At 43.2% G+C, this 26,395-nt stretch overlaps 5 protein-coding genes across 12 annotated transcripts in view; 3 read left to right on the top strand and 2 right to left on the bottom strand.

Moving 5' to 3' along the window:
- LOC122622143 (sodium/calcium exchanger 3) overlaps positions 1-16,759 on the top strand; it is a 36,817-nt gene extending 20,058 nt beyond the window's left edge. For 3 of the 7 annotated variants that reach the window (XM_043800360.1, XM_043800361.1, XM_043800359.1), the window contains exons 3-11: positions 10,446-10,537; positions 11,760-11,798; positions 12,899-12,928; positions 13,573-13,721; positions 14,184-14,283; positions 14,350-14,469; positions 14,527-14,685; positions 14,754-14,925; positions 15,170-16,759. In XM_043800360.1, coding sequence (XP_043656295.1) covers positions 10,446-10,537; positions 11,760-11,798; positions 12,899-12,928; positions 13,573-13,721; positions 14,184-14,283; positions 14,350-14,469; positions 14,527-14,685; positions 14,754-14,925; positions 15,170-15,374 — 1,066 coding nt within the window. In that variant the 3' untranslated portion in view covers positions 15,375-16,759. Of the gene's footprint in view, positions 1-10,445; positions 10,538-11,004; positions 11,020-11,759; positions 12,449-12,898; positions 12,929-13,572; positions 13,722-14,183; positions 14,284-14,349; positions 14,470-14,526; positions 14,686-14,753; positions 14,926-15,169 lie in introns of those variants that run through there. The other 4 variants (XM_043800364.1, XM_043800362.1, XM_043800363.1 and 1 more) reach the window with 4 other exon arrangements.
- On the bottom strand, positions 7,473-9,193 carry LOC122622145 (membrane-bound alkaline phosphatase). The gene is made up of 2 exons (XM_043800365.1): positions 7,964-9,193; positions 7,473-7,909 (listed from the first exon to the last, which is right to left on the bottom strand). Exons 1-2 carry the CDS (start codon positions 9,191-9,193, stop codon positions 7,571-7,573), a joined length of 1,569 nt encoding a protein of 522 aa, XP_043656300.1. The 3' UTR covers positions 7,473-7,570.
- A 1,450-nt stretch (positions 16,760-18,209) lies between the features above and the next one.
- LOC122621183 lies at positions 18,210-19,420 on the top strand. 2 transcript variants are annotated; one of them, XM_043798966.1, is made up of 3 exons: positions 18,210-18,307; positions 18,601-18,792; positions 18,866-19,420. In XM_043798966.1, exons 2-3 carry the CDS (start codon positions 18,659-18,661, stop codon positions 19,119-19,121), a joined length of 390 nt encoding a protein of 129 aa, XP_043654901.1. In that variant the 5' UTR covers positions 18,210-18,307; positions 18,601-18,658; the 3' UTR covers positions 19,122-19,420. The 2 variants fall into 2 exon arrangements, with proteins under 2 accessions (XP_043654901.1, XP_043654900.1); XM_043798965.1 differs by having other exon boundaries at positions 18,211-18,534.
- Positions 19,421-19,752: 332 nt separating this feature from the next.
- LOC122618996 (ralA-binding protein 1) lies at positions 19,753-22,792 on the top strand. Its single transcript, XM_043795638.1, has 4 exons — positions 19,753-19,941; positions 20,009-20,141; positions 20,199-21,083; positions 21,514-22,792. Exons 1-4 carry the CDS (start codon positions 19,845-19,847, stop codon positions 22,274-22,276), a joined length of 1,878 nt encoding a protein of 625 aa, XP_043651573.1. The 5' UTR covers positions 19,753-19,844; the 3' UTR covers positions 22,277-22,792.
- A 337-nt stretch (positions 22,793-23,129) lies between these two features.
- On the bottom strand, positions 23,130-26,240 carry LOC122618997. The gene is made up of 3 exons (XM_043795639.1): positions 24,829-26,240; positions 23,508-23,687; positions 23,130-23,373 (listed from the first exon to the last, which is right to left on the bottom strand). Exons 1-3 carry the CDS (start codon positions 24,854-24,856, stop codon positions 23,339-23,341), a joined length of 243 nt encoding a protein of 80 aa, XP_043651574.1. The 5' UTR covers positions 24,857-26,240; the 3' UTR covers positions 23,130-23,338.
- Positions 26,241-26,395: the final 155 nt, after the last annotated feature.

Below are 26,395 nucleotides of genomic sequence, written 5' to 3'. Positions count from 1 at the left end.
CCAGGTGCTGCATGCAACTGTGCTGTGTGCTGTAACATCTAAATCTGCGCCTGATTTATGTATGCCAGTAAACAACTCAATAAAGCCGAAGTCAGCTGAAAGTGACAGGGCAGCTGAGACAAATGATGAAAAGCACACAAAGCACACAGGCAATGTCAAAGGTCACAAACACAGACCTTTCCCCCAACTGGGGGAAACCACCCACACATGTCACGACCGATTGTGGGATATGTTTACAGGCACTTTGATCTCTTACTCTTTGGTTTCTTCATTAAAACGTCACCTAAATTTGACTCACGGCTGTAAACGAAGAAAATGTCGAGAAAATTTGGCGGACGAAAGGCATGTTGAAGACCCAAGGCGTCCTGTCGCCCAGCTAATTATGAATTCCAAGAACGGTGGGGCCATTAAAAATTACCCATCACGAAGGAGGGGAGTATCCTTCCTGCAAAGAACTCAATTAATGCTGCTCCTTTCTAAAGTGCAACATGTAGCCCGTAATGGTGGGGAAATACATTTGTTTTAATTATGCTGAGTATGCTCAACAAATTTACTTGATACCTAGGTATAAAGGTTCGGTACTGTTCAGGATTAGGGAAAGGTGAATGGTGAATGGTGAATTTATTATTCTGCACCCAAAGGTAGACTCCGAAACATTGAGGTAATATTAATTGAAACATTTATTTGCACATGCTGGGATATGAGTTATTAAACCCGCTACTAAAAGAGTAATACCCTTTTACTGGATTCGTTGTATGTAGGAGGTCGAAGGAAGCGTTTCTATCCCAATAAAGTATATATGTATATATTCTTAATCAGTATCAATAGCCGAGTCGATCTGAGCATGTCCGTCTGTCCGTTCACCTGACTGTCCGTATGAACGTAGAGATCTCAGAAACTATTAAATCTAGAAATTTGAGATTAAACGGTAGTGCTTCAAAACGTCGCCACGCCCACTCGACCGACCACAAGCCCCCCAAAACTGCCCACAATTTAAGTTTCTTTTTTATATTTCTTCGTTTTATTATTGGCATTGGTCATTTCTATTGCTACACATTTTGGACACGCCCCTTCTAACCCTGTTAGCCCTGTTATTGATAGTTTTAAACGCAAATTGTTTCAGTAACAGAATATGAACAAAGAACATGAGTAAGAATGCCTGCACTGCATTCACAATTTATTCAATTACAATTCAACTGAGGAATTTTCGGCCATTCGTGGACTGTGGCTGCAGCTTAGAATTCCACTCGATTTGCATTCAATATATTTTCTGAGAGCTATCAAAACAAAAGAAACGGGTTTCCCTCGTAGCCAGGAATGTGCCATTTCCTTTTTAATAAATTGCTCGTTGAGCGGTCGTCTATGTTTCGCTCTCAACCAGGCGATTGAATAAAGTTTTCAAAAAATCAAGAAGCTAGTAAATGCGCTTAGGAATCGAACTCGTAAGATGCGGAAACTTTCAGCTGAGGTCCGTTCAGCTTCGCAATTGCTCCAAACTCAATAAGTAGGTTTTTGCGACGGGCCGAGCGAAGCGGTGAGTTTTCTTTAGCTTCGACATTTCCGTCAAATATTTCCCCCAAAGTCAACTGTGTGTTTACGGCCTTTTAATGCATGAATTTTTACTCATACGACATGGCTTCACAGCGGAATTGTCTAAACAAAAACACGAAAAAACATAAATACGAGTTGTGGCTTTTTCAGTGGTTTACAGCAAAATCTCAGGAAAAACCAAACGTGCCGACAAATTAGGGGGAACAACTTGTGTGGCTGCGTCCAATTGAATGGCAATTTTAAATTCCAGAAAAACATCTCACGTTTATTTACTGAGTGCGAATTTTGATCATGGTCAGCGACATTTCGTTGTATCCTTGGAGAAAAAATAAACGGCGAAACAACAACCACGTTATTTTACTGGGAACCATATCCCAGATTGATTCACTTTACTTGGCTGGAAAGTCAATTAAGGCTAACAAATTGTTATTATACCCGTTACTCGTAGAGTAAAAGGGTATACTAGATTCGTTGAAAAGTATGTAACAGGCAGAAGGAAGCGTTTCCGACCATATAAAGTATATATATTCTTGATCAGGATCATTAGCCGAGTCGATCTGGCCATGTCCGTCTGTCCGTCTGTCTGTCCGTATGAACGTCGAGATCTCAGGAACTACAAAAGGTAGAAAGTTGAGACTAAGCATACAGACTCCAGAGACATAGACGCAGCGCAAGTTTGTCGATTCATGTTGCCACGCCCACTCTAACGCCCACAAACCGCCCAAAACTGCCACGCCCACACTTTTGAAAAATGTTTTGATATTTTTTCATTTTTGTATTAGTCTTGTAAATTTCTATCGATTTGCCAAAAACTTTTTGCCACGCCCACTCTAACGCCCACAAACCGCCAAAAACTGTCAGTGCTGAAGACTCTCCTTCGCACATCCACTAGCTGAGTAACGGGTATCAGATAGTCGGGGAACTCGACTATAGCGTTCATTCTTGTTTTTTTTAACTGTTCCTCGCAGAGTAAACGGGAATATTAAGTTCGTTGAATGGTATGTACTCTCTGGGAAAAGCGAGTTGTCAACGCTCTCGATTTGAGTACTTTTTACCTTAAAACCTAGCCAAGACCGACTCATGCTCAGCAAATGGGTTGCGATATTGAGAAAATGCCTTCTCGCTATCGAGAAGAATGGATCTCGGTATCAAGCAGAACCGATCCCACAAGTAATACTTACTTACAGGTGGGGATGGGCTTGTATAAACCGAAATTTATTAGGCAAGGCCTTTAATTTCCTTCTTCCCACTTAATTTATACCACTTTTCGCACAAACAAAATAATATTTTTGGTCGACAAGGAAACAAAGCTAAAATCTATGGCTCTCCGATAGCTTCGAAACCTGATTTTGCAGGAGATTTAAAAGCTGAAAACGGGGCGAAATTAAATTAATTATTAAAATAAATCTGTCCAAAAAGCCAACCGAGCACTACTTGCCTAAAGTGAAAACTGAACTATAATTAGTTTCCCCAAAATGTATTTTAACCTAAGCTGTCTGCACTTGGAAGTATTGTAATATTATATAGCCTTTTGGTTTTGTCCTTAAAAGGACACATCAGGAGCTCGAGTTTTTCTATAGCATATCCGTCGATCAGCTGAGAACTAGGTATTGTGAAAAAAGAACATTTCTCCACAGTGTGGCCGAAAATTTTGCAGTTTGAGTTGGGAACAAAGAAGCGCAACATGGAATTACGTAGTTATCCAACATGACACGGAACCAGGACACACGACACGTGACTTGTACGCTGTGTGAGTGTCTATTCCGAAGAGAAGTTCTTTTCTGTCCCGAGGGACCACCCACCGTGCACCACCGTGCACCACCAACACCACCCACTCCGCCTGCATGTGACATGGCTCGGGTAGCCCGCATTTAGCTGGCGGGTTATTATTTACCCGATACGATTGTGGGGCCAGAGATAGTATTGTTGTTAATTTCGCGCCTCAACAAGTGTAATTTGTTGTCTTTGCGGCGACACCCGCGCCAAAGGCAAGGGTAACTCTTTGTTCCGCACTCCGGTCACCATTCACCAGTCACGCTCATTTGTCGAACATGAATTCAATTTGCCGCTATCGGAATGCTTTGGTCGCCCCTTTCCAGTGCATTTCACGTGACAAGCGGGAGATAAGTAGGACCTATGTGTTTACCAGGACAAATATTGTTTAACGGGCATTTAAGGTGCAAGAATGAAGGAACTTATGAATTAAACACAAGAGTCATTACTGAAAATGATCATAGAATTAAATAACTAGGTACTGCAAAAGAGATGTGCTATCCTAAATACCATCTTAGCTAGAATAAATGTATAGTACTGTAGATGATGCTATCGTAAATTGATCATTTCAATTAATAAACAAATTAGGAATTAATCCTTGTATTTATTTTATAATTTTTGATTGCAATCACGAATAATTTTGCTATTATATTATGTCATACATAACCTGAAGGTTAGGAGATAATGATGTATAATTTACATTGAACTGCTACTGAAAGTTAGGACCTAATAATGACCTTAACTTGTAAGTTCGGTGAGTGATGGGCAGCTAATGTGGGTAATATCACAGAAGTATGGCATACTTAAGAAGGTATATATATACCTATATTCAACCCGATGAAATGTTTGTGCACGTTAGCCAAAGGAGAGGTTTTTGATGGACTGTTCATATTAGGGTCAATTTAACTGCCAGTCTAAAACCCAAACAATTTAATAGGAACCGGCTCTATCCAATCAAAACTGAAAGCTCTCAGAATAGACGACCAACATTGCAGGGAGCTCGGATATTTTCGATAAATTTTAAATGAATCTCGCGTTTACTTCGTCAATATTGGACAGCCTGATAGACCGATGTATCAACAACGGTGACTCGATGATTAACTTTGGGGGAATAAACACAATTTCGTTTTCAATTTATTAAATTACCAGCCTTGACCTTTGAACCTTCCTAGAGGTGATTTCCCGCCCACCAATGGTTACCTCCTCATACCTTTATATCTCACTTTCAGTGATAAGCCACTCAATATCACTCGAAAATCGAATATGCATGTCTGACATGCACAATAATTGAGATAATGAACCAGCAGCTTGAGGAAACTTCTGGCTTTGTCGTTTCCCTAAACAAGAGCTCATCAGTGTAGTGCACTATTTATCCAGAATCATCTGGATTGAGAACGTATTATATTTATCGCAATATGCCAAAAGCCTGGTACACATAATAACCGAACAGAACCGACAAATGCTTGTGGTATCAAATAACATGATATTTAGCCTCAACAGGCTACATATAATTGAACGCTGGTTACACTTGTTGAGGAGAAAACTTCAGGGAATTGTACCCTACCAATTAATACTCAACTTAAAAGGGCTACGCTATAATTTCTACTTGCCAACTGTTATGGTCATTTAATTCCCCTTTAAATCCCCACGGCCTTAACTTGAGGGAAGTCAGGCACAGTTAATTGATTTTCCCGAAGTCACATTCAATCTGACGCTCAAATTCCCTCTCGAAATTCAGTCCGCATGTCCGGCAGTTTTTCGTAGAAATTTCATCGAAACGCCGGCTGGCAAAAACATTAATAATTATCGAGATAGCATTATTAATTGACCGTCTGCCTGGGGCTGCATATTGCAATCAACACCACCGATGACCGACTGGCTTAGTCAACGGCTCCCAGGGATTTCTGCCAAGGATCTTTAGCACCCAGGTGATTTGCACATTTTGCTGTGAGTTGAAATTTAAAATTCAAAACCTCAAAAGCCACACTGCGTCCCAAATAATATGATATGCAGGCGCAACGTCATTTGCAAAAGAAAACTCCCAACTGGAAACGACGTTTTCCCCACTCTGCACGTCGTTCTGCTGGGATTTCCAAGTGGGGCAGATACGTAGGATACGACCAGCGAGCAAAGGGAAAAGTTTGCCAGAGTTGGCAATTGGGGTTTAATGGTTAGTCCCACCCGAAGGCAGACCCCAACCTCCCCTTCTTGTGCACCGCTCATTGCTATGCAAATTGCTGTATTTTTCTTTAATTTTATTTTCAAGCACGAAACCCACCTTACACACCCTACCCACCTCCCCGCATTTTCCTGTTTTCGTTCCCAGTTTTCCGAGGCTGGCCTCGCCCTTGCGTTGACTAAGTAATGCTATTATGTGCGCTTGACCATACGGGCATTGCTGGGGATTTCTGGGGAGATAGGGGACAGTTTAGCCACTGGGTTTGCATGCCCGACAGGAGCCAGTTTCGAAGCTCGGCCAGGTAATTGAGGCGCTTTCCAGGAGCCGTGAAATCAAACTGACAGGACGAGGGGGGTGGGTGGTCCACCTCCACCAACAGGACCTCTCGGCCGGATTATTAGCCTGAGCTCTGGCATCAATCAGTTGAGACGTTGTGTGTGGGATGTGCGGCAGCTGCCGGATGCTTAAACATATCCGGAATCCAGAGGTGCGGTCTGTAATCGTCGGCTTACAAGCTCATCCAACCAAATTGTCCGATTTTGGACTTGGACTTGGAGTTGGCCATGTGGGAATGTTATTCACTGCTCTTTTGTTTAACTTTTTACCAAGCTTTCCCCATTCTTTCCCATCCTTGCATTGTGCTGTTTAGGACCCTAATTGTTTTTTCTGATTAAAGCTGGTTCTATGGCTTTCGCTGCTTCAATAAAAGATGAACTTAACATAAAGAAAAAACGAAGTGAGCTAAAAATAGTTTGTAGCCCACCAATGTCTGGTGATATGCTTTTGGAAAATGACATATGACTTCATATGACATCTACTCGTGCTCCTAGTACTATCTTAACTTTATTTAGTTTTTTTTATTTATTAGCGTCATATAAAAACTAGTGACGAGCTGAATTTCTTCAGCTGTGCAATTGCGTGATATTGACCTCCTCAAACCGCACTTATTGGCCAAGTGCAAACGGTGACCGCAAGCGAGACCAGACCAGACCGGAATGACATGACCGCAGGCCAAGAGTCCGGCCTTCCGGTTGGGCATACGACTAACCAGCTGTCTTCGACCATGTCCCTCTCGCTGGCCACCTTTCCGCCTCTGGTCAGAAGCCCACTTGATAGTTTTGCAAAATCAATAGACGCGTCGCATTGGTAATGGGAGTGGGTAACAACGGGCGACGAAGACGACGACGAGGTGGTTGCCATTGAAATCAAACGGCGGATGTGGTTCCGGGCATTGGGAATACAACAAAATTGGCATTGAATGCCAGGGCAACCGATTGGTGGAGGCTCTGGGCTGTGGGCTGTGGGCTGTGGACTGTGGGCTTTCCATTTTCCGAGCTCGGAGGTTCTCCGTTGTCGGTTTAATAGCTGTCATATGGGGAAATGAGGTCTTCGCCGAGCACTCACACTCGTGCGGATATAATTTGGCGCGGAATGGAATCGGAAATCGAGGTGGAAACGCGCATAGAGTTATTGGAATCCTAGTTAGCTGGCAATTTGCGTGCAATTTTTCAAATTAGTCCGACTGGCGATGACGCATGTCCTTTAATGATTTTAATTACCCTCGCCCTTTTTATGGAACCCTGAAAATTGGTATTGCAAATATACAATTACAAAACTCTCACTACACGGAGTCTGCCCGCTAATCTCTCTAATGGCATCGCAGCACGACCCAAAACGTGGCAATTTGCACATTTCCAAGGGCCCCAAACTCTTGGCGTGCGCACGCAAGGGAACCCAATCCCCGATCCGGCCATCCCGGAGCCAAGTAGTTGGCCAAGAAGTCGGAAAAGGAGCAAGCACATCAAAGTCCTGATGAGTTTCAAACTGTGAATTACGAAGGCGGTGATGGGAGAAAGGCGCCCAGCACGAAGGGCGAAAACTTGGCGCGGAATAACCCAGTTAAGAATTTTCCTGGAAAGCGTTCTAATTCAATTTGCAGTTTGCGTTCGCATAATAAACTCAAGTGCAGGCAAATGCAAATGCCGCTTACTGGCTGGATTTAATGAGCTTCAAACTTAATTGTTACAACCAGCCGGCATGGCATCCTTGCGCCAGCTGCGTCCCATCCTACTTGCACATGGTATGACCCTCGCCCACACAGGATGCGTAGGCCATCAGATGCGGAATGGTGCTTTGCTCGTAGACTCCGGTGAACAGGTGCGCCCAGGGACCCAAGGCGTAGACGGGCACATCGTCGCCCCCGTGGGAGTCCATGTCGATGGGCACTCCCGAGGGAAACTCATCGTCGTGGGCTCCCTTCACAACCGTGGTGGGATCCTTCCGCTCCATCGTCTCCGCGTCGTAGAAGTTCTCATAACTCGGTCCGTTGGCGTAGCTCAGCACCATGTATGGCTTGCCATCGTGTCCATTTGCGGGGGTCTTTCCAAATACATCTGCTCCACGGTACTAAAACGGATTGTAAGAAGCCAATAGTTACTAACTCATAACTCCTGCACTTACCGAGTATCCTGCATAGGTGAACACATGTGAGTGGTCGGCGGTGACCACCAGCAAGGTGTCATCCTCGCTAGTCAGTTCCTGGGCGGCAGCGATGGCCTTGGAGAACTCGATGGTTTCGTTCAGAGCCATTCGCGCCTGGTTGATGTGGTGAGCCTGGTCGATGCGACCACCCTCGATGAAGAGGAAGTAGCCCTGCTCATTCTGGCTCATGTACTCGATAGCCTTGCGGGTCATCTGCTCCAAAGTGGGCTGGCTGCTCTCCACTGTGGTCTCCATGAGGTACTGCAGGTGATCGTCGTTAAAGAGACCCAGGAGGCGATCGGCTTTGGTGACATCCACGGCAGCCAACTCTTCGGCGGTAGTCACATAGACATTCTTTTCGCTGGCTGATTTAAATTCGTCAATGAGGTTTAGCCCATCGGTTCGCTTGCCCCACGATTCAAGACTGGAGTCCACAAAGTTCTTGCGTCCGCCGCCCATGATCACCTTCAGCTTGCTACCCACCTCGCCGCGGGCCAGCTGATAGGCAATGTCATTGATTCCGGAGCCTGCTCCACAGTCGCTAGACACCTCCGCGTCGTTTTCCCAGTCGCGTTCGGCGATGTGGGCGTACACTCCAGAGGGTGAGGCGTGAGTGACGCGGGTGGTGGTCACCAGACCCGCCCACTTGCCCGCCTCCATGGCCCACTTGGCAATGGAGTCCACGTGGGTGCTCTCGTCCAGCATGACCTTGCAGTCGGTGCGGGGCACCTGGCCATTCACGCCGATGGTTCCCTCCTGACCTTTCACGCCACACAAATAGGCAGTGGCCGTGCAGGCGGAGTCGGGCACAATCTTATCCACGGAATAGGTCTTTGAGAGGCCCGTGTAGGGGAAGTTCTCGAAGGAGAGGGACTTCTCCTCGCCGCCCAAGAGATTGCGAGCCGCTGACGTGGTGGTCACACCCATACCATCGCCGAGGAAGAGGATCACGTTCTTGGCCTGGCGCTTATTCGGCTCAGAAGTCAACTTCTGTTGGACAAACTCCACTCCCTGTTGGCGCCAGTATGAGTTGGTCTCCTCGCCATCAACCACCCGGAATGCCTTGCCATGCAGTTCCGGTTCCGGCATATCCGGATGCATCCTGTGCTCCTTGCACTCCTCCGGAGTACGGCCGCATTCCGGAGCAGTCCAAGCGGGATGGGCTACCAGCACGATGGCGATCAGAAGTGCGTTCAGCAGGCGGAACATCTTGCACAAGACTGACCCAGACTAGTGGTTACTCCGACTTTGGCCTATCGAGAGATTCGACTTGAATCGATTGCGATTAGATTCGATAAGGCGGAGACGTGTAGCTCTCATAAACGCGAAACCGCATGAAATCTAATACGACACCTAATTCCCTTAGTCCGAACCGTGCTTTTATTTACGATGGGCAGCTACACATTTTATAGATTTATAGCACGTGAGTAGTAGGACTTGTTGCCAACCATGTGGATCAACAGTGGTTCCATTGAAATGTCAGAGAAAACGGACGGAAAACGATGGTCTATTGACCATCACGTAATCAGGCTGGAAAATCTCGCGGAGGCACGTGAATGAATGGCAGTGGGTACGCAGTGGGTGGGAACGCCGCATTTCACATTTATTTGGAGCCATAAAAAGCGGGTCATAAACAGGTGACTGTTTTCGCCTGGTGGTTTTCCCTTTTAATATCAAGCTGAGAAATGCAAAGGCATTGGAATGGAAGAAAGGCAGCTGCCTGCCAACCGTCGGAAAGGTTAAAGTTCACCAGGCCAAGAGAGTGGGGGAGTACATTGGGGGTGGCTTGACCTTGGTTTGAACTTGGTTTGCATTTGGCAGTAAGGAAATTAGCAAGCAAAAGGAAAATGAGTGGCAAGCAGCTAAGCTGCAACTGTTGAGTACGCAAATCTTAAAGTTTGCCATCGTGTTTGGCCACTTGAACTTATCGCTATCGCTCACAAAACCGCATTGAAGGTAAACAAACTCAGAATTTAATTGCTAAGCATAATAAATTCTTTAAAGCAATTATAAATCGAGTCACCTTTGAGCACATTAATAATGTAAATATTTATGTTCGTAAAATGTCCAATCGGGCGTATACGTAATGTATTTATACCCTTTACTCGTGGAGTAAAAGGGTGTACTAGACTCGTTCTATCGATATGCCAGAAAAATTTTGCACTTTCACTTTCTGAGTATCGTTTTTAATGTTTTTATTTACAAAATGTACGTAAAGAAGAACTGAAAATAGGTGGGCGAAGCCATAATGTCACAGCACAAAGTTTCGCATTTAATGCTGCTTAATAAATTTAGATCCCTGTTTCGAGTGTCAAGACTGTGGCCATTTGGGCCAAGACGATGGCATTAACCAAAGGGGCCAAGGCTCTCGGCTTATATGCAGTCAATTTCCCACTTCACACCACACCTTATTTTGTTGTCCCGGATTTAAGATTATTACCTGCGCCCTAATCTCTTGCAGGAAATTCATCGATCTGTACATCCTGGAGGAGAGCAGTTACGAGAAGGACGTCAGCTTCAAGGTGCACATCGGAGAGCCTCGATTGGCACCAGGTGAGTTTAGGCCACACGGCGGCAGAAGAGCACCCAAAGAACCCAGAAACCCCACCCGAAATCCAAGAGTCCCACGAATTCCACCCACCCAAAATGCTAACCAAATTACGTGAAAGCAGCACGGCATCAGTGCACCGAAAGCGGCACAGTTCTTGTCTGTCCCGTTGGGAAGTTCAACCTGCGACACCCGGAACTCCAACACTTCAGCACTCCAACTTTTAGCCCCATATCCCACAGCCCCGAACTCTACCCCCCTTCGACTCTTGCGCTTTGACCCCGAATATTAAAAACAGGTGGAATAGCCAAAATGAACGAGAACAAAAAAAGAACGAAAACTTTATAAATTGGAAATTCCAATTCGAATTGAGCTAAATTGTTACCTGGTTTCGTATGTCTTTTCCCATCCAATCGACACATGGGTTCTTTTATACTTTTTGGTCTTTAATTTGTGTTCTTTATGCTTCTAGATTCCACTCAGTACCGTAAGCCTTGAATTGTGCATTAATTAATTTTATTTTAATTGAACACGAAAGCGTAGAGCGCTGAAACGTGGAACGAAAAGTGGGAAAAGCAAAAATTCTCTTTCGGGTTTTGGATTCTTGAGAGTAACATTTAGTTTCTGCTCCATTTGTTTCCTTCACCGAGTGCGGAAATTGCGGGCAAAAAAGTGCAAATTCATTTTATTCTTTTGGTTTTGATTAAGCCCAAATATTCTGCCATTTCACGAGAATAAGAAATATATACATATATAATTAAATTGCGTATTTTTTATGTGTTGTGTATGTTTCAATCTTAGAAGATATCACATCCTGTTTATGTTTTATGTATTATCTTAAATATTTACTTCCCAGTCCCTTGTGTGTATAATTATTTATTTATTACTATTTTGGATATACTATATATTTAGTGGCAATGGGCAGAAAATATATATTCTGTGTTATTTCTGTGACACCTCATCGAAGTTAGCGATTAGAATAACTCACTCGCATCTCCGTAACCCCAAATCGAATGCTAGTCTCAGCCCACAGAGATCAGATCCTGTCCATTTATATTCCCTATTCCGCTGCACCACCACGTCCCTATAGATCCCCAGTACTACCCATCGACATTTGCTTGTGACCATAACATAAGCTAGATTAAACATTCCATACTTGTCTCTCTAATCCAATCGAACCACTCGTCTCCGTAAATGACAAACGACACATGATCAATCCCCACGCAGATGACACTAATAAGGAATCATTTTTCAATCGATTTTTTGGTATGTAAACGTCCGTTTTTTTTGCCACATATTTGCATATTGCGTGATCGATCGACCATTTCAAGTGTTCAGTTAATAGTGAATATGCCATAAAAATGTATCAATGGAGAGAGAGGATAGTAAGCGGTCGCCATTATCATTTCATGCGTTTTCTTTTCTGTTTTTGACTAACCACCATTGGCCCACAGTCGTGTACATAATATCGGTGTCACATTCGCAAATGTATCTGAATGTTTAGTCATTAAGTAATTATGTGTGTTTGTGTATCTGCATCTGCATTTATCCCAAACAATTGCGCTTTTTTCGACGCAGCAGCCACGCACTTGATATATGCAAGCTTCAGGCTTCTGTAAAGTAATACTAAAATTCAAAGCAAAACAAAGCACAAAGCCAGCAAGTAAATCGGGTTCGTCTTCAATTGAAATAAAGTTAGTCCAGGTCACAGTTTTTGGTAATGTTTTGGTTATCTCTATGCTCGGCGGACATTTGTAAACGCGCTTGTGCCCGCTCCTCCCACATTGTTGTGTGCCTGTGCCCCGACTTGCTGCTCGAATTCGATCCGATCCGGTCTGATATGATCCGATCCCGATCTAAACCGATCCATATCATCGGTACCACTCAAACATGCCTCTGCATCGCCAAATCGATTTGTAAGTAATACACGTAACCGCTGACGAGTAACCGATATTTGGCTTTGTTTCCGTAATTTGTGTTCCTTCTTGATTTCCGTTTACCGTTTACCGTTTACCGTGTATTATCTGTGTGTTCTAGACCTAAGGCAATATAATTTAAGCGTGAACGGCTTCCGACCTAAGTTAAGTCCATGTCGATGTATTCAGTTCTGTTTTGTCAAGTATCTACATATATGTATGTATGTGTGTGCTTGCTTTGATCCTCTGGAGAATTAAAACAAAAGCTAAATGTAACAACCCGATTAAAGACCAACCACCACAGTCATCGCATATTGGTTAACTGAATATTTAGAAAGTGATTGTTGAAGCAATATCCAACATGTTCGAGACCTTTTAACAACGATTCTCTAAACTCTACCCTTAAAAATACACCATCCATTCTCGATTCGCCTTTGTCGATGTCTGTAGAAAAACACGAACATTCTGGAGAACCCACTCGTGAGTCATTTAAATCTGGGGTCCTAATGCCAAGATGTGATCTTTTGCATGCCTGTTCTCTCAACTTGTCAATCTGTTAACCTGTCAATCTGTCAATTTGGCCTTTTCTTAAGTCTCTGTCTGCCTAATATGCAGTTTTTCAATTTCTTTCTTCCACCCAATTGCATCCTGATGGCACTTCCATAAACATTTCGCAAGCTCATTGAAGTCACTGGTCTGAAACGGAAAGTGCTCTTAAAGAGTTTCATTTATGTTCAAGACGATATGTTGGTCCTTCAATGAGTTTTTGATTTTGCTAACCTCCCCTTCGGTTGACTTCGCCCTCTTCAATTAAAGCCCGCATCCCATTACCGCCATATGTTTCTAATTAGTTTCCAACTAATTGGGGCGTATGTGTGCTTTAGTTGAAGTATACACATATTTGTAAAACCTCGCTTTAATCTCTGTTCTTTATCTATTTCCCGTCACCACTTCGTTTGTATGCCACCACAAACTACATATGTCTGTCTAGTTATACCTTATTTTCCTTCATCTAATCTTAAGATATTCCGTTGTGGGGGTGCGGCTGCATGCAATACGGTGTTTACTAATCTTAATCATAATCAGACCATAATTGATAAACTATTTGAACACCTCCCTGGCAGACGATGAATTGGCAGACAAAATCAAGGAGGTCGAGAAAAAATCCGCTCAGGATCTGACCGAACTGGACCGCATCCTGCTGCTGAGCAAGCCGAGAAACGGAGAACTGACCACCGCATATGTGCGCATTCGAGAGAGCCAGGAATTCAAGGTAAGTGGATTACCCTTGATTGAATTGGATTGGATTGGATTGATACCTAGCATATGTATACCCTCATAGTTTCAAAATGCTAATGAAAGACAATCACATTCGCTTGATGGCCAGTAAGTCCCAGCTCACATTTACATCCGTGCAGTTAAGTGAATGCGAGACAGTCACACCCTTTATGAATCCCAGGTGGAAAGCCACGTCCTTATCCGAGTTCCATATCGAGTTACCGTTAAGCGCTCAGGTGCACGGCAAATAAGCACCTAATTGTGTGCAAATCTCCAAATGACACGTTGAGTGCTCTGTTTGTTTTGGGTCTGTGTGTGCTTATTGTCTGTCGGTGGCGTATACGCAATGTGAGCTGGGGATAAAGTTGGCCATCAGTCCTGACTTTTTGAAGGGTGTTTAATATACGGTAGTTAGCTTCAGTTTATTATCATTATTACTTAAAAAAAAAATATACAGGCTACAGTCGACAAGCTGGTGGCCAAAGCGAACGTTTCTGCCGTCCTAGGCACTTCGTCCTGGAAGGAGCAGTTTAAAGATGCCCTCACCGTTATCCCAGGTACACGAACTCGATTTTTTCAATTTGCAATCAATCCATTTTCATGATACAAACAAACTTTTGCAGCCGATGAAAGTGAGTTTGATAACGACGATGTGGAGGAGGAGGTGCCCAGCTGCTTCAGCTACGTGAGCCACTTCGTCTGCCTCTTCTGGAAGGTTCTCTTTGCATTTGTGCCGCCCACAGGCAAGTATCCTTTTTCTGTTCAAATGGTCAATCCATAACCACCGGGACGGTTTCCAGACATTTGCGGCGGCTACGTTACCTTTGTGGTATCCATATTCGTGATTGGCGTCATAACTGCCATCATCGGAGATGCCGCCTCCTATTTCGGCTGCGCCCTCAACATCAAGGACTCGGTAACGGCCATCCTGTTTGTCGCCCTGGGCACAAGCATACCAGGTGAGTGATCCCAAACCACCGGCCGAAATGTAACCTTCACAAACACTGAAATCCCATCTGTCTTCCAGATACATTCGCCAGCATGATTGCCGCCAAGCATGACGAGGGTGCCGATAATTGCATAGGCAATGTCACGGGCAGCAATGCGGTCAACGTGTTCCTGGGCATCGGCCTGGCCTGGACCATCGCCGCCGTCTATCACAGCTCCCATGGCCTGACCTTCAACGTGGAGCCGGGGACGTGAGTATTCCTTGTCCTTAAGTACACCTTTAAAATGTAAAGTGCTTGCTCCGGAATTACTACTATTCAATTAAATATTTACGTTCTTGAAACTTGGGCAAGTAGACTTGGATAATTTAAGTAAATTATCTGAAAAAAGGTTATCCTGCTCTCTTATGGCTTTATCGATTGATTACTAAAACTTAACAGCTAAATAAAACTTGTATAGACTTATATCCCATACTCTAACCTATTACAATTTTAGCATTGGATTTGCCGTGGCGCTCTTCTGCGGCGAGGCCCTGATTGCCATTATGCTCATCATGATCCGGCGCTGGCACAAGGGCATTGGCGCCGAGCTGGGCGGGCCGAAAATTTCCAAGTACATCAGCGCAGCGATCCTGGTGTTCCTGTGGGTGTTCTACGTGGTCATATGCATACTGGAAGCCTACGATGTCATTCGGGTTTAAGGAGTCCGCAGTCGCGTTGGAATGACTTCGGCTTGGTTATTCGCATTGGCGTTGGATTTTTCCGTCAAATTGGAGACGATCTATGCGGAGAAGGACAGAGCTATTCGATACTTAGGAGCTATCGAAAGATGCTGTAGATGCAGTTTTTATATGTAAACTTATGAAATTGATTTATACATATACGAATGTGCTCGGCGCGATATATAAATATTTCTTGTGTAAAATTTATGTTAATACTAAAAGTAAAATTTAAAAGTTTAACTAGGTTTAAGCCAGGCTTATATACAAAACCATTTTTACGATTATTGTCTCTATTCATATATTAAATTGTAAATACAGAAAAGCTGCCACGGCTCAGCAATCTTGTAACCGTAACGAGATCATTTACTGTTATGCCATATATACTTAATTTACTTTATAAAGAATACGATTATATTTATTATATCATTCTGTGTACAACTTAAGTCATTGTTGTTGTTTGTTAAGGCTGTACTTAATTGACCCCATGAAATCAAAACGGGAAAATCGGAATCGATTTAGAGTTTAAATCTGATTCCGAACTCCAAACTCGAAATTGTCTCTCCATTTGCCGAATACCATTGTTAATTTAATACATGTGTAAGTTTTAGAAGAAATCTAAAGGTTTTAGCCAAGAAGAAACGCAGTCACTCTAGCCATCTACTACAAATACTACAATTATAATTACTACTACTAAATAGGGGCCCCCTTGACAACTAGTTCTAGTCACCACACACTATCGACACAAGTCCAACTAGCAACACTTTCATTAACTCTGACCAAAGCAAAAGGCGGCACTACTTACTAGCGATTAGCTGTTAGCCAGAAAGACCACCAGTGTGTCCACACTGCACTATAAAGAACTACGAGTACTATCAGTGAGCACTAATCAATTTACTTAAAAAAAAACTTTCTATTTGCTTACGTCGCTGGGATCGAAGTAGAGAAATCTGGATATTAAGGCAAACACCAAAACAATACCAAAATAATAAGCAGAATAACTAGAATTGATTGTAAACCAAATGTAACGAGCAGCTACATATTTTTTGTATAATGTTGTACTATTTTTCATATAGCAAAATTCTAGCAAATTAATGGTGGGAAGAGAAGCCTAATGATATTTATAGCCACATGCATAAATTTGTATAATACATTTGGGGTCACACTACTGTACGGGGAACTCGTTGAGAAAACTGCGCCAAATTTAGACGTAATTGATTATTAATTACTGATAATTAATTACTGCATACATATACGAACTATTAAACAATTTAAAAAATATACAAACATGAATAAATAATAATGTACTAAGTTATACTGTCAAAGTTTACTGCTAGATATTATAATTAAATTTCTTTTTAAATTTATTTCAATCGTTGCCTTTTTATTTTCCTTATTAAAACGATGTTCAGACAATGTCTGAATATTACTAGGATTTTCATAGATCACGAAATTTACAAAAAGCAGTTAACAGGCGGTTACGAAAAATCGACCAGGGTCAGAGTAAGAAATCCGTGACAAGGAAATCAATATAGTGCGAATAAAGCGAATAGTATAGGGCAAGTGCTGAGGGCAGTGAATGTAACAATACGACAGAGAGGATAACCAGATATATAAGCAGGCATACAAACAAATTACCATAGACGATTATCTTTAATGGCAAAGGCAAATAAAACGATTTAAGTGCTTCCGACATAGGGTGTAGGTACTTCTAAAAAACTAGGAGTAGAAAGCGTATCTGGATGAAAAGAAAGGGCATATTACTTTAGCAAATAAATGGTTCCACTTTACTCTGATTGCGTATTTCAAAAATTTCTATTGATTTAAACAATTTCAAAATTAGTTGCACAGATAGTTAATTGGGTTCGTCTATATGTCTAAGTTAGTCTGATTCACATTGCATTGTTTATATAATTTCCTATTCATTTGACGAATTTCGAAATTAATTACGTATGTGTACCATAGTTGATAGGATTCGAATCTATATGTTTTGATAATCAGACCAAGCAGTTAATATGTATGAATATTGTACAATATTAAACATTTGCTGTTTGCTATCGTGTTTTTTCGAATTCAAATTATACCTGCATTTTTAGATGTATACTTATGAATGTGATTTTACCCAAAAACCAAAGCGACAAACATATACTCGTATTTACTAAGCCTATAAAGTATGCAAATAGTCGAAAGGACAAATAACACATACTCGTACATATGTAGTTTTGTGTAGCATATGCTTGGGGTGACGATCCACCGATCTCACTAACCGTATCTCTTCTCACTTCAACACGCTAAGAAAATACCCAATCGAAAGCTACATATTTGAATATATACTCGTACTCACAATAAGAAAATACCCGTTGTAAGGAAAGCTAGGATCTTCTGAGAATCGGAGGAGTATGGCTTATCGTATTACCTTATCGAATCGTATAGAGCCTAGCCCCTAAAGTTACTGGATTCGAATATATGTATTTCGTGCATGTTTACCAACCGAATCCCAATAAACTAACACATTAAACCGATCGATCTGGCTGTGATCTTTTCACTTTTCTGAATCTTGGGCTTATCCTTATCACTCTGGGAAACTGGGGGAGGCGACTGCTCGGCTGCGGTTATGTAATGCCCCAAAAAACGCCTCCAGATAAGACCAACCGCCGGTTGCGGAAGATGAGCGGAGCACACAGCCCGTAGAGATAAAGTTGTTTACAGGAATCCGGACCGAGCACAAAGACAAACAGTAATGGCAATAAAGCAATGGGACAGAGAGACAACCCAGCTGCAAGCTAATTAAAGTTGCGACAGAACGCAGTCAGTCGCCAGTAGTCCGCCAGCTCTGAACGGAGCAATTTCCAGCTGGGAGTGTTTGTAATCCTGGTACTGGAGTACTGGTACCCAAGAATCATACAAGTAAAACGGTTAGGAAAGGTGTCGATTGTTACATACCCAATCTATTGTTAACTTTGGTGACTGCAGGGTGTTACCTGAGAACTTTAAGCGCTTATGCCAAACATTATTATTTATCTAAAGTATATTGAAAAAAACTCAAAGTAGTCATACATCAAACACCAGTTATTTGGAATAAAGTTTATTGTATGTTTAAATGTATTAAGAGATACAAGCATCTAAAAAAAATTGTGTTCATGTATGTATAATATTAAAATGGTTTTTAGGCATGAGCAAGTATTTAGTCAAACCTCATTCTTTACAGCTAACATAAACTGCATATACCCTCCTTCTGCACACATTCACGATTCCACAAGGCAAATATGTCCTGCAATGAGAAAACAGCGCTTCTGGCAACGCAACAAGGGCATCAGAAGCGGCAGCAACAGCACATCATTGTCGTGCCCGCGACGGAGAAGGACTCAAAGGATTATGAGCCCATTTTCACAACTGCTGAGTAAACGCTTTCCGTCGCATTTCATTAAAAAATAACTTCGTTACACAGTGCCGTCTCCCCGCTTCTTTCGCAGCTATTCCTACGGTCTGACGCTCGAGGAGCTTCTGCCCTTCGCTCTGGATCCCTGGTGGCAAACCGTGCGGCGCCTCAGCTGCGGGGTCCTGGGCCTGACTTTCCTGCTGACCCTGATTGCTGGTCTGGTCATGGCCTTTTCCGGCAATGTCTGTCAGCCAAATAGAGCAATTAGCGGAAACGCGACCATGACAACGATGGCCACGCCACTATCCTTGGCTCTCAACGGCTCTCTGCTGCTGATGGCCAGTTCATAATGGCCGCAAGCTAATCTGCGTAGCATTTTGGAGATGCCGCAATCCACCGGGCGCAATTGCATCAGCCGCATCAGCTCGCACTATTAGCATTTGTTTGGCTTGCCGGTAATGGATGCGACCTAATCCCCCATACCCAGTTTCTAGCTGAGTGATAAGCGATGCACCGCGGAATTGATTGGTTGCGGAATAATTATACTGATTAATTTATTTGCTATGCGACCCCCTACTCGTAGAGTAAGAAGTAAGCAACAGGTAAAAGGAAATGTTTTAGACCCTAATAAATACACTTGGTACACATATGTCGCATAGTAATTCATTTGGTAACTGCAATAATATGAATATTGTCTTACCTGATAAACGAAATGTTCTCTTGCATCGCTATATTCTACGTTCCATTACTGCGAGTCTAGCAGAGCCGAAAACTTTTGACCACGCCCACTCTAAAGCCCACAAATTACAAAATCCTGTAGTGACAAAGAAGGTAGTTTTTATAAGCAGCACAAGTGCATTCTGTTCATTGACCTAATCACACTTTAGATTTCGACTGTTGCTCTTCGTTACTACATTTATTCTACATGGCACCGTAGCGCCATCTGTACGCTAAACAGTGTTGGAAAGCAGCTGCGATTTCGATGGATTAATCGATTATTTGTTGCATATGTTGTTTACGCCAATTGTTTACGAAAAGTATTTATTTACTGCTGGCGAAGTAATTTATTCGTCATGGATTTCGACAGTCCCGAGGAGAAGGAGTTTCCCGGGCTGTACGCCTCCGAGGCAGCGGATGCTAAGTCGAGGAAGAGCAAGGAAGAAAGCGACTGTGAGTGGAGTGCAAAGATGTGGGCGTAAGCTGGGAAAAAATCAATGGGTTGACCTTACCTTTGCAGTTAGTGAGGATCACGAGCATAGTAAGAAAGACCTGTTGATCGGCCGGCGCAAGGACAAGAAGGAAAAGGGCAAGGATCGGGGATACGCCGCTCTGGAGGGCGAGAGCTCGCCGGAGGAAGAATTGGACACCAAGTGGGTGCAGGTCAGCCAACCCAGACACCAGTTATAATTTTTTTCTTTTACTCCCAGAAGTCCCACCAAGTCGAAAAAGTCAAAGACCTTTAAGTTCACCAGCTCCAAGAGCAAGGAGAAGCGCGAAAAGTCGCGTGACAAGTCCGAAAGGGACCTAAAGCACGCAGAGGAGGAGCCTTCCGTCTCCCACAAGGTCAAGGAGAAAGAACGGGATAAAGATAAGGACCGTGATGAACCGAAGAAAAAGGAAAAGGAGGAAAAGCGAAAGGAAAAGGACAAGAAGGCTGACAAGAAGGACAAAAAGGATAAGAAGAGCAAACAGCTGTCGCAGCACCAGGACGACGCCTCCGCCGCGGAGGAAGTGCTGGCACTTGGATATCCCGTCTTCGGGGTTTCCGTAAGCTTGGCCACCGAACGATCCCGCTGCCACGACGGCGTGGACATTCCTCTGGTTGTGCGCGACTGCATTGATTTCCTGCAGGATCACCTGAAGTGTGAGCAGATCTACAAGATTGAGCCCATCAAGACGCGTCTGATGCACTTTAAGCGGTTGTACAACAACAGGGAGCACGACTCCGCCGTTGATGAGCTCAACCTGCCTACCGCCTGCAGCCTGCTGAAGCTCTTCCTGCGCGAACTGCCGGAGCCACTGCTGACCACCGATTTGGTGGCCCGCTTTGAGGAGGTAGCCTCTCATCCGAAGGTGACCACGCAGCAGGCAGAGCTGCAGCAGCTGCTCGAACAATTGCCAAAGTGCAACCGCACTCTGTTGGCGTGGGTACTGCTCCACTTCGACGCGGTGATCCAGCAGGAAAGGCACAACAAACTCAACGCCCAGTCGCTAGCAATGCTGCTCAGCCCGACGCTCCAGATGTCCCACCGACTAATGGTGGCTCTACTTTGCCACTGCAACAACTTGTTTGCGGACGTCAAGCTGATAAGGTGAGCAAACACCGTCTAGCACGAGTGGTGGTAACAGTGGTGGGAAATATCCAAGTACCTTTGTGTTGGTACAAAATTCACATTCATCACCTGCATAGGTGGATAAAATCACAAGATCGAATTAAAATCCAACGAATATGTGCCATACTTATAACTTATAGATTTCATTTTTATCTAATGATATAAATTGTTTTAAAATGTATAATATATATAATATGTATTTATACCAACCAAAATAATTCCCACCACTGTTGGCAGTTGATAAGATTGCTGCTATAAAAGTCGTCAGACCTAGTCGTTTTTTTGCTACCGAGGATGAGCACATTACCCCGTAAACAGAAGCGCTTTCCGCGTTTCGCCAGTTTCCTAATCAGGCAGAGTGGCACACATTTAAACATAGTTATCATCTGACTCAAATTTCCTCTCTTAGGTATGTGCCCCCGCTCACATCGGCGAGCCCAAAGCTGCCGGATTCGCCGGAGGACATCCAGACGGAGTTGCGAAAGCAGGACAGTCTTCTGTCCCAGATCCACAGCGAAATGAACGCCGGGTTCATTACTAAGAAACGCGAGGAACAGCTGTGGGAAGTGCAGCGCATCATTACCCAGCTGAAGCGGAAACTGCGCACTTTTGAGAAGAGACAGGAAAAGGCTGCTGAGGAATTAGACAACAGCAGCTGTGCTCCGCCCACTGTAGCCAGTGAAGATACCACTGATTCCAAACCCGCAGTAACTCCGGCCGTATCTACGAACAACAGTATTTGCCAGGAAGAGCCAAAAACCGATTCACTATCCTCGAAAGATGCTCCCAACGATTTTACTATTGATCCGGGCACAGGCTTTATTTTGCTCCCCAAGTCAAATCCGCACCGCGAAAATTTGCTTAGGCTTCAAATCGAATATGATGAGCTAATGGAATGGCAGAACGAGCTAAAAGCACGAATCGTCGCTGAGCGCAACGAAGTCTACAGGCTCAAGCAGCTGTACGAGCAGCAGTCAATAAACAGCCAAATGGCCTCCTTGGCCGCGGGATCTCAGGCTCCCCCGGAATCCGACTATGAGCGGATAATCGAGCATTACACACGAGAAAACGCGTTGCTAGAGCACAAGAAAAATATGCTAGGCATGGAACTAAAGGAGGAACGACGGGCCTGTATTGCTCTACAAGTGGAGCTGCGACTCCAGCAGTTTTAATGTATTAATACGATTAATGTATTACTAGGATGGGTCAAGTTGAGGGATACAACTATCTTCCAAACAAACAGAAATAGTCTTCTGGGCAATCATGGCAGGTTTCGTCGGTTATTTTTTCGACTGTCAAATCAGTAAGTTGTAGATGAAGACAATTCAATATATCAAATATTTAAATGAATAAACTTTAAAAGTTTTTCATAACTTATCTATAAAAGTAGTCACTGTTCTAAACAGTCTCCTTTATGAATCGCAATAGATGAGAACTTTCATTTCGAGAAATAAAATTAAAATACTGTCAAATGTAATACGGATTCCACACGCCTAAAGTCAGTCTATTGTTTATTTGGAAATTACGAGCTTGTTTCAAACTTGACCCACCGAAATATATGTATATAGGTTTACCAATTTTAAATCTCAATGTCTACTTGCGATCAAATGCTTTCTTTAAACTAAAATTATTGTTAAACGGCGTAAAGCCCCAAAGAATTCATGTTAGACAACTTTATTGCTTTTAAAAATTAAAAGTGAAAACGAAAACTCAAAATTTCCCTCTTCTGTACTAAAATATTACACCGAAATAAGTCGCGTCAAAGCCATTTGTAAAAGCTGTTAAAGCAACAGCGTTTGTGTGTGCCGACAATCAAGATCCAATTTTCTAAAACGGTCTGATGACTTAATTCCAATCCGCGAAATACAGGGCACAGATTAGAAGATCAGGGCGCTGTGAGTATAGACGACGGATTGGCTGTTCGCTGGGGTGAAACGGAAATGAAATCATCGCCTATTACGTCTTGTCAACATTGTGATGGTCAAGGAACTTAGTTAGGCGCTGCGTGTTACGATTACTTTATTTAATATTTATTATTAATAATTTTAGAATACATTATCATTATGCATTACGTTCGGGGCGTGTTCTGTATTCCGCTGAAGTACAACTTAAAAATATCACACACAAATACCACGCGAGAAAGAAGAGTCCTCCGGAATGCCAAACCGCGTTAACTCGTTCTCCTCCATGATTAAGTTATTTCCGCTGGACTACAGATCAATGGATCCATAGCTCTACGGACACTCCTTGTCGCTGATCTTTTGAAAGTCTAAGGAAGATCACGGGAAAGGGTTTTATTTATTGATGAGTCGTAGATAAAAATAAAAATATTTTATACCAATAATGTGCGTTATACGAGTATATGTATACGCAGGAATTTGGATCGCTATTCCCTACACTTACTTGCATTCTGGAGGCAATTTTCCGTCTTCATGACGCACAGATTGCGATAGGTCTTGGTGGAGCCCTTGTCGTCCGCAGCACAAATGGATCGGTACTCCTGCGTGTCGCACTCCATGACGCACTTGGTGCTGGGATCGGGCAGGCCGAGGCACTGGACCAGCGAGAGGGCAATCAGCGCAACTATAAATAGACGAAGGCATCAGTCCCAATTAGTTAGGCAGAAGCCGTGCGAAAGAACCACTGGCCCTCAACCGGGCCCGCATACAAAGTGCCCTGATCAGCCCATCGCCCATGATATCACCCACAATCACATCCCCACATCGCCCATATCCGCCCATCGATTCTCCGCGACGCCAGAGCGTCTGGCAATGCCAACGAATCAGAGTTTCCTATGGGAGGGGCGATTGACGTCCCCTGGAATTAGCGTTGCATACCCAATTAACCATTACGGCACGCAACGGAACCAAGTCCGCACTACAAAACTGCGTTGCTGGGGTGTCTAACCCAATGACTCACTCGAAGTATGAAATTTTCCATTCATAAGATTTGCGATTGCATATGAATGAAATTCATTGGGCTTGTGCAAAACACTTTGCATTGCATTCCGAAATCAACATTTGTGTGAGCTATGTTAGTTAAAGTCTCCTATCACGCGATTCATTATATTAGGGTCGCCACTTTTGGTCACTTTCTTTCTGCTCTGACGCAGAACTTCTGATCATCACAAATCTCATGCAATTTATGCAGAAAAATATGCTTTCAAAAAGATTGCCACAAATTCACAAAAATTCATGACTGTAAAAGCTTATAAATCGGAAACTGTTGAATTGCACAAAACTTAACGTAATACTTGTGGGAAAACCCCCTATAAAGTATTTTGAAGAATTAATTAATGAGATTCAAATGTTTTCAAGGAGAGTTGCTCTGCTATATGTACCATTGAAATTGATTTATTTATTTTTTATTGATAAGAATATTTTATATTTTAAAACCTGTGCTAAAGAAATGGTATATTAACTAAGTTGACCTCGTATTTAGCAAGCATATAAATTCAATTTCTTTAATGCTTACCAAATTTCCTTAGAAAGGGTCGTAAAAATGTTGTTTATAAAGCATAAAAATGTTTGGAATTTCTTCAAACTTAACAAAAAAGAGACCCCCCGAAAAATAATTATATTTTAATGACAAAAAATTCCACATAAATCGTGTTTTTCTTTCTTCTCACGTCATGAAATATGATTCAGTGCGCAACGTGGATTTTGGTGTTTTGTGTAATTTTTCCATGCAATTAGATTAAATTATTTTAGAATATTATACTTACTGGCCAACAATACTGCAGAGAGCTTCATGCTGTTACTAGTTGGTTTAGTTTTCGGATTGGCTGGAGTAGTTTACACTTTATCGATGCGATGGCCAACACTTTGCACAATCGTATTTGCTTTGCAAGAACTTTGCGGGTCAGACGAATTAATTATGCCGTGCCTGCGCTTGGTTTCTAGCTGATTAAAAGTGTTTTACGATTTCACGATTTATATATATTCAAAGGAATATAGACGCCTGATTTGGGGCTTGTCACTGAACTTCAGACACGTGTGTGCGGCAGTGTTTTGGTTCTCGATACGTTGTAGATTAATTCGCGCACGATTCTTTTTCTTTTCTTTTCTTTTCTGATTCTAATTCTGATTCAGAATCGAGAGCTCATAACTGAGAATTGAGAATTAAGAACTTGAGAATTGAGAACTGAGTACTGAGAGCTGAGTATTCAGAGTTCCGTTCCGATCCGAATCTCTCTATCGGCGAGGCCGCACAGCACGCGTCCAAATGCGAACTGAAACTAAAGCGCCGACCGAAGATATCCTCCAGCCAGAAGCAAAAGTCGAGTGGGCTAGTCGATTCGATTGACTAACTGGCGCGGTGACTCGTTGACTGATTGATGGCTCGACGGCTGGACGTTGTCCGCTGGGACTGGGATTCGGATTCAGATTGGTATTGGTATTGGTACTGGGATGCTGACCGCTGTTAGATATGGATGCTGGGATGGCGATGCCGATGACGGTGCTGTTGCAGATACTTTGATGCAGAGTGATTTTGAGTCTGGTTTGGGCTTTGATTTTGGATTTTTGGGCAGGAGATGGGGCCGGGCTCGGCAATCAATCAATCAGGGCCTGTCCGTCCGACCAGCTATTTGTATCTCGGTATCTCGGTATTTGGTATCTGAATCTGTATCTCGGTATCCGTATCTGTATCTGTATCTGCGGCTGTCGTCTGCCGTCGTAGCGCTCGAATGATGTCCGACCACACAGTGCCTGTTAGTTTTATAGAATTTTTTCATGCTAAAAAGATTTACGCTCGTGTCGTCGTCTTTAATTTTCTTTTTGTTTCTCTGCACATTTCGCCTGTAGTTGATTTCTGATTTCAGATTGTTTTATTGTGTTTTTTCCTCGGGTATTGGTTATTGGGTATTTTGTATTTGGTATTGGGAACGGTGGATGCGGCTGCTGTTAGCTGGGCTGGAATACGCCAGATGACGCGGAGCAGGGCTCCGAAATCGGATGGGTAGATCGGTGGATCTGTGGATCGGTCGGGTCGGTCGTTTGATCGATAACTCTACAGGCAGGTCACGTTGTCGTGGTCCAACTTGTTGTTGCTGCTGCGTTTTTTGAGTTTGAATTATTCATGTATTTATGCAGTCACTAAAAAGTTTGCTCCTCATCGCTGACCGCTGTCAATTGGTTCACGTACCGCTCAATACTGAGATGCTCGGGATGCTTCGAAAATCGTTCAAAATTTCGTCAGCATTTCCGAACAGACTCGGCACACGCTTATCGCAATCGGAGAGCTAAAGAGCTATAGAGTCTGTAGAGCGGGAGAGTCAGGTCGCAATACAA

The sequence above is a fragment of the Drosophila teissieri genome, chromosome 3R (assembly GCF_016746235.2).
Source record: "Drosophila teissieri strain GT53w chromosome 3R, Prin_Dtei_1.1, whole genome shotgun sequence".
Lineage (NCBI taxonomy): Eukaryota > Metazoa > Arthropoda > Insecta > Diptera > Drosophilidae > Drosophila > Drosophila teissieri.
Note: the sequence above shows the minus strand (reverse complement) of the source record. Positions and strands in the feature narration are given on the sequence as shown.